Below are 10325 nucleotides of genomic sequence, written 5' to 3' on the forward strand. Positions count from 1 at the left end.
TCTGCAGATGATCTGTTAGCTGTTTAACAGCTACTCTTTCAAGGATGTTTGATATGAAAGGAAGGTTGGAGATTGGCCTATAATTAGCTAAGACTGCTGGGTCTAGAGATGCTTTTTGAGTAAAGGTTTAACTACAGCCAGCTTGAAGGCCTGTGGTACATAGCCGATCATTAGAGATAGGTTGATCATATTTAAGATCGAAGCATTAATTAATGGCAGGACTTCTTTGAGCAGTTTTGTAGGAATGGGGTCTAAAAGACACGTTGATGGTTTGGAGGAAGTAATTATTGAAGTTAACTCAGAAAGATCAATTGGAGAAAAAGAGTCTAACTTAACATCAATGGTACTAAGAGTAGCTGTAGATAATATTACATCTGTGGGATGATTATTGGTAATTTTTTCTCTAATGATAAAAATTGTATTTGTGAAGAAGTTCATGAAGTCATTACTAGTTAACGTTAAAGGGATTGTTGGCTCAACAGAGCTCTGACTGTTTGTCAGCCTGGCTACAGAGCTGAAGAGAAACCTGGGGTTGTTCTTATTTTCTTCAATCAGTGATGAATAGTAAGATGTTCTGGCTTTGCGGAGGGCTTTCTTATAAAGCAGCAAACTATTTCTCCAGGCTAAATGATGATCCTCTAAATCTGTGACACGCCATTTCCTCTCCAGATTACGAGTCGTCTGCTTTAGGGTACGTGTCTGAGAATTATACCACGGAGTCAGGTACTTCTGATTAGAGACCTTAGTTTTCACAGGAGCTACAGTATCCAGAGTCGTACGTAGTGAGGAGGTGAAATTATTAACAAGATAATCGACCTCTGTTGGAGCAGCGTTCAGATAGCTGCTCTGCTCTATGTTGGTACAGGGCATTGGAGATGATAACAGTGGGTGGATTATATTCTTAAACTTAGTTACAGCGCTTTCAGAAAGACATCTACTGTGATAAAGTCTACTCTCCACCGCTGTGTAATCAATTATTGTAAATGTAAATGTTATCAGGAAATGATCAGACAGGAGAGGGTTTTCAGGAAATGCTGTTAAATGTTCAGTTTCTATGCCATATGTTAAAACAAGATCTAGAGTGTGATTAAAGTGGTGGGTGGGTTCTTTTACATTTTGAGAGAAACCAATTGAGTCTAGTAACAGGTTAAATGCCATGTTGAGGCTGTCATTTTTAGCATCTACATGGATGTTAAAATCACCCACAATAATTATTTTATCTGAGCTCAGAACTAAATCAGATAAAAAGTCATAAAGACACAGAGAGTGAGTACACAGAATGTATTTAAAAGGTTTTAATTAAATTGCAGATAAGCTACTCAGAAACACCACTGTGTGTTTGAGCAGGAACAGGAAGTGATACTCTACCGCAGAGCGAGCGAACACCAGGTGACGCGCTCATTCAGCCCAGTGTTAAACACAAAGAGGCGGAGCCATTACCGACTCACTGAGCTCAGGTAGAATGAAAGAAACAGCTGCTCGAGTCGTGAAGTAAAGCTCCGCCCACTGCTGCACACACAAATCTGCAGACGATCGGAGGCTCACGGGGGCGTGGGGTGTACCACGCCATATTTATTTTCAAGGATTTCTGAACAGTTTTCAGATTGAGAGTGAAATGCTAGTTACATTTCATTAAAATATAAAAATAAACTGATGGTGGTCGGGTCAGTCGACGCCATCATAACATCAGAAACGCTTCAGAACGCTGACACGCTCGCTGTTGTTCATCACAGACACGGTGTACGTCCTTAAAGGCACACACATACACGCCGTGTGAGTATTTGGACGCTGCAAGGATAAAAACGATTGGTCCCTAAAGCTCTGGATGTCTGATCGGCGGCCATGTTTAAAACTGTCGTCTGTGCAGGCGGTGCGAGCAGACGCCGCCCTCAGCGTGGCGCAGGCGCAGCACCTGCGACAGCAGCAGGAGGACAACAGCTGCAGGGACTGGGCGGAGGTGCTGCAGGCCCGGCTGGTGGAGGAGCAGAGGAGGAGTCTGCAGCTGGAGGAGGAGCTGAGGCAGCAGGAGCAGAAGAGCAGCTCTCAGATCAGCACGAAGCAGGTGGGTCAGAGGTCAGAGGTTACCCTTTTATGAGGAGAATGATGATGACCGCCGCCCGCAGCAGCGATGGGCCGTCCCTCTCACTGCATTACAGCTGTCACTTCCTGTGTGTGTGTGTGGCGTTTAGGATCAGTACGAGAAGGCAATGGCGGCGCTGCAGCAGAGGGCGGAGGATGTGGAAACCAAACTGAAGGCGGTCCGTCTGCTCCTGCAGGAAAAGGTGGAGCAGCTTAAAGAGCAGGTGAGCGTTGGCGCCGCTTCTTCGCCATTCACAAACGTCCGGTCGAACTTTGACCCGTTGCCGTTTTTCCCACAGCTGGCGAGGAACGCCAAGTCGAGCGCACTGCTGAAGGACCTGTACGTGGAGAACTCGCAGCTGATGAAGGCGCTGCAGGTCACCGAGCAGCGGCAGAAACGCGCCGAGAAGAAGAACTTCCTGCTGGAGGAGAAGGTCGGCGCGCTCAACAAGCTGCTGAGGGACATCGTCCCTGCATCGCTCGCCACATAACCATGCCAACGCAGAGCAGAAGGCCCCAGCAGGAGGGGGCGGGGCTTCACCTGTGCCCTGTGTGGAGCAGGTGGATGTCTGGAGCACACACACGTTCGGTGTGTCAGTATTATCTTTGTTTATAATGAAACTTTTTTTTATTTTTGCGTCATTGAAATAAAGTTTTAATGTCTCTGTGACTCCGCCTCCTCCAGCTGATTCACTTCCTGTCACACATGTTGTAGGAGTTACACAGCAAATCGCTGGTTTTCATTGTTAGTCTCAAACGATCAACATTGAAAGTCTGCGGTGTCAAACATGCAGCTCGGGGGCCAGAGCCGGCCGCCTGAGCGCCTTGAGGCGACTTTTGTTGTGATTTGGCGCTGTATAAATAAAATTGAATTGCTCAGGTCCGGTGTGAGCTGTGAGGAGCGAGTGGGAGAAAGCCACGAGGACGCGACGGTCACGGCTTTAAAGCTTCAGAGCTCTGCTCTTTTATCTTTATGTCATCTTACCTTTATCTTTTTAATCAGACGTCCCGGCGACGCCGAGCGTCTGCAGCCAATAACCGCAGCGATAAACTCGATCAGCTGAACCTGAACATCAACATTTTATTTGATTTCAAAGTATGATTACAGGTTTACAGGTAATGCTTCACACCTGTGCTGACGTACACTCACTGGCCAATGTCATGATGATGTCATATCCACATGGACCAGAGTAAGGAAAACTTTCACCTTGTTGAATCTGAGACGCTCTGCAGGAAATAGGGCTCCGCCCACTCTGAAGTGTCCATGATGGCATATGCCTGTCCAATCCGGTCTTAAAGTGATGGCGTATGAACTCTGGGTCCAAACTACTGTTTATTAAGGCTGTTGTGTTTTTAACATGTTTTCATGTTTTGTATCTTGTTCTGTTTAATCAGTGATCACTGTCGGCCTCTGTTTTTAAACCCTTCTGATGTAACCACAGCCCATGCAGCAGTATATTAATGACTGACCTCGTACTGTGGATGGATTATCTCAGTTGTTCTCCTGACTGAAGTTTGGTCCGTTTACAGCATCCTGCCATGCGACTGCATTTGTCTCTAACCATCAGGAACCCTCACGTTAACTTTTATACAGTGGAAAGAAGTTAGTGTTCATCCTCCAGCTTCACTGTGAGCTTTTAAATAAAGTAGGCGGAGCTTGAAAAAAAACAATTTATTATCCCATCAGAAGAAGAGCCCAGAATAAAGGTGAGTGCAGGTGTTTTCCAGCTGCTGAAACATCTGCATCGTCAGGACACCACATGCTCCAGGACGCCCTGACGAATCAGCTGCTCACATTTCCACCGCGGCAGGAAGTGCTGAGGACAGAGGAGACGTTACCATGACAACTTGAAACATTTCACATGTTTTTAAAACAGTAGAAGAAGAGTGGCATCCCGTCCTCACCTGGCTGTTCTTCTTCAGCAGGATCACAGTGCCGTCGTCAATCTCAAACTCGCCGTGGTCCTTCAGACACCTCACCTGAAAAACAAAGACAGATGTCGGCGTCAGTGCTACGAGGTCATGCTGCAGCTAAAGGTCAAAGGTCAAATGTCTCACCTCGATGTAGAGGCTCTTTGGAGGCTTCATGTCCTGCGTGATGTCCAGACCCTCATCGCCCCCCAGAGAGCGCATGAAGGAGGCCAAAGACTTCTTATACTGACTGAACCACTGCAGCTAAAACACACACACCTGTCAGCTGATTTGTCACAGTACGCTCTGCTGCCTCTTTCACAATAAAAGCCCCCCCTGAAGTGAATTACTCAGGCTTTTAAAGTGAAAGTTTACAACAGCCAATAAAAAGAGCAACAGAGCATCAGCATCACCTGAGAGAAAACACAGGAAGTGATGTCACACTCACCTCCTCTGCACACATGTGGAAGCGAACATTGGCGGGCAGCACGCTGCCGTACTCCCAGCGCAGCGCTCTGATCCTCAGCAGCCGGTCGTACCTGCGACAAAGATCAGCAAAGGTCATTGAGAAGAAAGGTGAGGCAGAGAGAGGTGGTCACATGACTGCAGGTGTGGTTACAGGTAGGCAGTGACGCAACGCTGGTTCCTCAGCAGGCAGCAGTGGCGCAGTTTGATGGAGGGAATCAGCTCGGCGCGACCTTCGCTCTTCGCCTCGTTCCTGAAACACACGAACATCAGCTGATCAGTGATGCCGTCAGTCGCACCTGTCTGTGCGACACTCAGGTGCCAGAGAGGATGCTGGACGGGGTCCCGCTGAGCAGTGTGGGGTGGGCGGGGCCTTCATGACACTCTGAACATGCACTCAGGTGATGTTCCTCCTTTTTAGAAGGTCTGGAGGATGTGCTCCAGCTTCAGGAGAATCACACTCCTCAGCCTCCCTGAGCCTGGTTCTGCTGGAGGTTTCTTCCTGTTAAAAGGGAGTTTTTTCTCTCCACTGTTGCCAAAGTGGCTGATCAAAGGCTGACTGTTGGGGTTTCTCGGTGTTACTGTAGGGTCTTTACCTTTACCTGAGGCAACTGTTGTTGGAAATTTGTTGCTGTATAAATACAATTTTATTTAATTCATGAGATAAAATTTTCATTACATTTAGTATTATTTATTACTTTTATTGTAACATTAACTGTAGGTGGTTTTGGACCCAGTATCATTATTTTAAACTGAAACTGAGGCCCAAAGCTTCACATGGCTTCCTGTTTATTTGATACGGATTTCATGGGTTTTAAAACCTGCTATGAGAGGGAGGAGCGGGGTCACGGGAAGTGTAATCTGGTCATGGTCAGGTTAACAGAAACCTGGATCCAAACCCTCAGACCCTGGGAACCCTGAGGAAACCTGCACAGATCAGCCTGCTGTGGACTCACACGTCACTCTGGTTCTGCTCGTAAAGCGCCTCCATCTCCTGCAGCACCTGTCGCAGTCCATCCTCCTGAAACGCAGAAACCAAACCAGTTGTGAGTGAGGCTCAGTGACCTGATGGAGCTGCTCCTGGTGGAGGCACAGACCTCCACAAAGCACCACTGACTTGTTATTACTCCACACACGAGTTTGACAGCACTTTGATAATTCAGCATATGCAGGAAATGATTCACCACGAAAAGCCCAACATAACTAGATATTAACTGTGTGCTGCTGGCTGCACATCGGTGTCGTTAAAACAGCCGACATGTAATGCAGTGCTTGTTATGTGTAAACATGTTTAGATGAGATCTCTAAGACGCGCGTAATTCTGTCCAACACTTTTCAGAGTCAGTTTTCTTAAATTCCCCTCATTGGTCTGTTGGTCAGTATTTGAATCATCCGACCTGAGCCGAAGTTTAGTCCTGTGTCTGCACTGACTGACGATGTGTTTGCGATGCCTCACAGACCGATTATTCTGCTCTGGGCAGCAGGTAAATGTTAAAATATCAGGTTTGTGAATGGAGTCCGCTGCCTCTGAAAACCGGGTGAAGCCCTGGGTTTTCGCCGGGATCACTCACGTTAAACGCGGGCAGCTGTCCGTCGCTCATGCGGTGCAGCTCTCTGATCAGCTCGATGGCTTTTTCGCAGAACATCGTGGCACCTCAAAAACGAGCAGAATCCCGGCGAATCTCTCCGTTGGGCCGCGACGCGCTCCTACTTCACCGGGCGGCTCACGTTCGCGGTAAAAACAATGTTTTGATCACGTGACCGTTCCAGGCGCAGCTCCGGAAGCCGCGTTGGGTCAAACCTCAGACTCCGCAACACGAAGCGGGCAGCTGCGATTCATAAAAGCTCGGGAAGAGTCGGAGATGCGGTGAAGCGGCTTCATTTGAGCCCAACTCAGAGGTGAGAGAGAGCCGTGCTAGTGCTGGTGTCGCCGTGGGCGGGAAAGCCGTCATTTACCGTCAGATCTCAGTTCTATCCCGTAGCGTGACTTCCGGTAAGCGCAGCGGCTAAAAATAAAGCCGTCATCCCGACAGGAGCCTCTGACAACGGGGAACAGGACGAGCCGGACTCACTGGCTCTGTGTGAGTTCATAACGCCGCCTTTAACGCACTTTCCGCCGCTTCTTCTTGGGTTAGCGTCACTGTTAATACTGCGTTCAAGTTCCACCGGAAAAACGAGCTCTCTGCAGCAAAATCCCTCAAAAATAAGTCAAAACTTCCGGGGTGATCGTGGGTTTCATCCACGCTTCCAATCAAATACACATCACTCCAGCTGCTTATCAGGAAATTCCTTGATCTTTGTGGTGGCTTCTCTTTGTGGGACTTATTTGATACTCAGTGTCCTGATGTCGATTCATAAATGTTTTAGTTTGTGATTTTTGGGTGTGTGGTGTGTATTGGAATGAAATACAATGAATAAATCACGATAGAAGCTGCTTAAATATTCCAACACAGAGACAGAGATCACAGCTTCTCACGCTTCACTTTGGTCACGTCGTTCTGGGCGTTTCTTGACTTTCCGAGCTGCCCCTGAGAGCCCCGTGCGCTTCCTTTTTTCGTCATTCTTTCTTTAATCCTCATAAACCGGTTTTGTTTTGATTGTCTTTGCTCCGACGCTCCCCGGAGGCCGTGGACGCGTCACTGTGCGCCCACGTGGTTGTGTTACCTGCGCTGCGGTTGGCTGCCGCAGATCTGCTTCAGATCAGCTGCTCTCTGCGGATCTCGGCGCAGGCACAGTGGGGACTCGGCTCCGTGCTCACCGGCTCTCAGCGCTCCGTCACCCGCACAGCAGCCGACGACGGGGGTATCCTCCGGTTAACATCCGCTTTCAATCACGTTTCCAGGCATGCGTAAGCGGACCAACTCGCAGACAGCGGAGCATGACAGCGGGACCACCGGGACTCTGCTGGACAGCGACCCGGACCTGAAGCAGCGCACCGGCAGAGAAGCGGCAGGGCCCGCAGCAGGCGGCCGGCAGGGCCCGGGAGCGGACCGGAGCATGGCCAAACCGTTCCGGAGGTGAGAGGCGGGACAGGTGCTTGTGATGCTGAAGCATCGCGTTATTTAGATGAAAATCAGTGTGATGTGAAGTGAATTCAGTTTCATAGAAAAAACATTTGTTTTTGCTGCTTTTCTACTCAAGTTTATTCATTTAAGAATAATCGGTGCTGAACAAGAGAGTGAGACAGTCAACAGCGATAAAGGTACAAATACATAATGATAAGCAGCTCACATGTAAAACAGAAATAAGAAGAAACAACAGTGAAATGGAAAGTTAAAAATTACACCTCGAATAAGAACATTTTATAGAAAATGCTTAAAAACTGAGTTGAATAAACAGCTTATTAAAAACGTCACAGAGGAGACCAAAAGTGTCCCGTCTGGGTGATCAGAGCGGGCTTGGCAGCTATTTCCTCAGCGTGCTGGGATTTTGACCCTCGTGCTAGATCTGATTGTGGGGCGGCATTTCTGGTCCGACTGGTTTCACCGAGGCCGGCGAGCTGGTCAGACTGGAAGCTGCAGGTCGGACTGAATAAAGCAGCGTTCAAAGCTCTGAAGCTGCTCTTTGTTTACTGCAGCAGGAAACTTTACGTCGAGATGCCAAAGATATTTACCTGCCACAGCTGACACACTCACGCTGTCGCAACATCATCATCATCACGTTTAGTTTAACTGAGTCATCTGTGGTTACAGCCACAGGAAGTCAGCAGTTACAGCAGCTTCACTGCGAGACAAACAAACATGAAGCTGCTGTGATTCTGACGTTCTCTCCATCAGGACACTTTCTGTGAGAGCCTCGTCATCAGGTCGGCCTTCATCCCGACTTTATTGTTGAGTGTTCGGTCACAGCTCACGGCTCAGAGCTTCGTAGGACCGCCTCCAGCAGCACATCACAGCTGGGGCTGAAGAAGGCTCTCAGGCTCCGCCTTCACAGCCGCCCTTTAATGAAGGAATTTAAAGAAAATACTCCAAAAAAACAAAGCGACTCTTTTCTGATCTTTAATACATGAAGAAGGTCAGAGTTTAACCCCAGCTCGGCCTGTCAGGTCCACTCTTCTTCTTTGGTTTAATCCTGATTAGATCTCTGCAGCTCGCACGCCAGCAGGAGGTCACCTGAAGCACAGGTCAGGCCCAGTGCATCCTGGGACGTTGACGCTGTTGTTTTGGGCTGTTTGGTCACATTGAAACCTTTGAACAAACGACGTGAGCTCAGACCTTCGTCATCAGCATTTTATTGACTTTACAGGGCAGAAAAATGCGACACGTTTAAATATTTGGACGATAAATGATGTAAAAACGTTTTCGTCATCATTTGTTCTGTAAAATGATTTTCAGCTGTTTTAAAACAAACATTAAAAGCACGTTGAACTGTTTTCTGATTGGTTTGCTTACGCAGACACACTCTATCTCCACGGTGACCGTCACACACCTGTACAGCGTATTTTCATACACGCGGCGGCTCGTTAAAGCGATGGAGCGCCGACGGCCTCGTGGTCAGTGCTTGGTCACGTTGAAAGCGAGCGCTGCCGCCGCGTCTGACCGACCTCACGCACAGGCGAGCGCTAAAATGGCACCTGTCACGTGATGACGTCAAACAAGAAGAGGAAGTGACACGGGATCCGCCGTCTGAGCTCAGACGCCGACAGGAAGTGACCTTGCTGCTGCTGACGTGTGTTAAAGCTGTGGGTCACGGGTTTGAGTCCATGTGTCATCACTTCCTGCAGAATCAGCTTGTGAAAGAAGAAGTTTTCCTCCTGACGCCGAGTCAGCGTCTCGACCTCAAACACAGGTGACCTTTGACCTCTGACACACTTTTAAGGGAGTCACTGTGAAACACGCAGCGGCGTTTTATTATATCGAGTCAGCAGCACTGCAGGCGTTACAGTGGGAGTCCAGCTCGCCACGAACACGAGGATCCAGCTGTGGTGAGGAGGAGGTCCAGGTTAAAGAGGCGGGGCTTTAGAAGCTGTTTGTAGATAAAAACATTGATTTCCTGCTTATGTTCATCATTACAGCCACGATCAGACAGGAAGCTGTGTGTGCGTGTAAACATGCTGCTCTCAGGACAGCTGAAGGTCTGCAGACTCTCACTCATCAATGAATAATTCAGGTCTGCAGCTGCAGCGTCCTGTTACAGCAGCAATACCAATACAGCTGATCAGCTTACACACACACACACACACACACACACACACACACACACACACACACACACACACACACACACACACACACACACACACACACACACGGCTCAGATGTCACCTTCACATCTTGTCCTCGTTCGGGTCCTGGGAGAAAGCAGCTGCTTCCAAACTTGAATAAACTTTATTTAAACGGTGGACGCGAGCATGCGTTGCTCACACATGTTGTGTGCGTTATTTTCAGAGTTGTGTTTCTTGCAGTTTCCAGGGTTTATTCATGTCTCGTGTCTTTGGCAGCTCGATCGTTGTCAGATGCAGATTAATGAATAAAAATGTAATAAAAGTCCGTCCTGTGTCGGGTCGACGGGCGGACGCCGACATAAACGCCACAGAAACTTTCTATTAATTACTGTGTTGTTAAAATGAGCGGTCACATGATAATACAGTGAAACGTATATTTAACGTCAGCTGAGGAGTAAAAGTCACAATAAAAATAAATGTACAGGAAGTTCAAACCAAACAATCAGGTGTGTTTCTGTCACGTGTCAGACGATCTGCACGCCTGTCACACGTGTCACACTGAACTTGTCACGTGTGGGTCATTCAGGATGTTGTGCTCTTTTTTTGTGTGTCCCAGTGAGTGGGCGGGGTTTAAATAAAGTTATTTTGAATGTCTGTGCTCAGGTTGGGTCTGGTGGGGAAGCTGAAGAGGGTGGTGTTGTGGCTG

The 10325-nt window shown here is 48.2% G+C and overlaps 3 protein-coding genes across 13 annotated transcripts in view; 2 read left to right on the top strand and 1 right to left on the bottom strand.

The window, feature by feature from the left end:
- ninl (ninein-like) overlaps positions 1–2749 on the top strand; it is a 30535-nt gene extending 27786 nt beyond the window's left edge. For all 6 annotated transcript variants that reach the window (XM_040033739.1, XM_040033738.1, XM_040033743.1 and 3 more), the window contains 3 exons: positions 1868–2062; positions 2190–2303; positions 2379–2749. In XM_040033739.1, coding sequence (XP_039889673.1) covers positions 1868–2062; positions 2190–2303; positions 2379–2570 — 501 coding nt within the window. In that variant the 3' untranslated portion in view covers positions 2571–2749. The remainder of the gene's footprint in view (positions 1–1867; positions 2063–2189; positions 2304–2378) is intronic.
- Positions 2750–3740: 991 nt separating this feature from the next.
- Positions 3741–10325, bottom strand: part of gins1 (GINS complex subunit 1 (Psf1 homolog)) — a 16228-nt gene continuing 9643 nt past the window's right edge. The window contains exons 1-7 of one of the 3 annotated variants that reach the window (XM_040033790.1): positions 6412–6524; positions 5412–5476; positions 4610–4708; positions 4439–4529; positions 4138–4254; positions 3985–4059; positions 3741–3896 (exon numbers count right to left, since the gene is read on the bottom strand). In XM_040033790.1, coding sequence (XP_039889724.1) covers positions 3828–3896; positions 3985–4059; positions 4138–4254; positions 4439–4529; positions 4610–4708; positions 5412–5446 — 486 coding nt within the window. In that variant the 5' untranslated portion in view covers positions 5447–5476; positions 6412–6524 and the 3' untranslated portion in view covers positions 3741–3827. Of the gene's footprint in view, positions 3897–3984; positions 4060–4137; positions 4255–4438; positions 4530–4609; positions 4709–5411; positions 5477–6026; positions 6140–6411; positions 6525–10325 lie in introns of those variants that run through there. The other 2 variants (XM_040033789.1, XM_040033788.1) reach the window with 2 other exon arrangements.
- The window catches only part of abhd12 (abhydrolase domain containing 12, lysophospholipase), a 9320-nt gene continuing 5237 nt past the window's right edge, over positions 6243–10325 (top strand). The window contains exons 1-3 of one of the 4 annotated variants that reach the window (XM_040033770.1): positions 6243–6354; positions 7298–7472; positions 10283–10325. The exon at positions 10283–10325 is cut by the window's right edge and continues 79 nt beyond it. In XM_040033770.1, the coding sequence (XP_039889704.1) occupies positions 7300–7472; positions 10283–10325 (216 nt within the window). In that variant the 5' untranslated portion in view covers positions 6243–6354; positions 7298–7299. Of the gene's footprint in view, positions 6355–6422; positions 6537–7190; positions 7473–9142; positions 9244–10282 lie in introns of those variants that run through there. The other 3 variants (XM_040033768.1, XM_040033769.1, XM_040033771.1) reach the window with 3 other exon arrangements.

Source organism: Simochromis diagramma, unplaced genomic scaffold (genome assembly GCF_900408965.1).
Source record: "Simochromis diagramma unplaced genomic scaffold, fSimDia1.1 OVJJ01000176.1, whole genome shotgun sequence".
NCBI lineage: Eukaryota > Metazoa > Chordata > Actinopteri > Cichliformes > Cichlidae > Simochromis > Simochromis diagramma.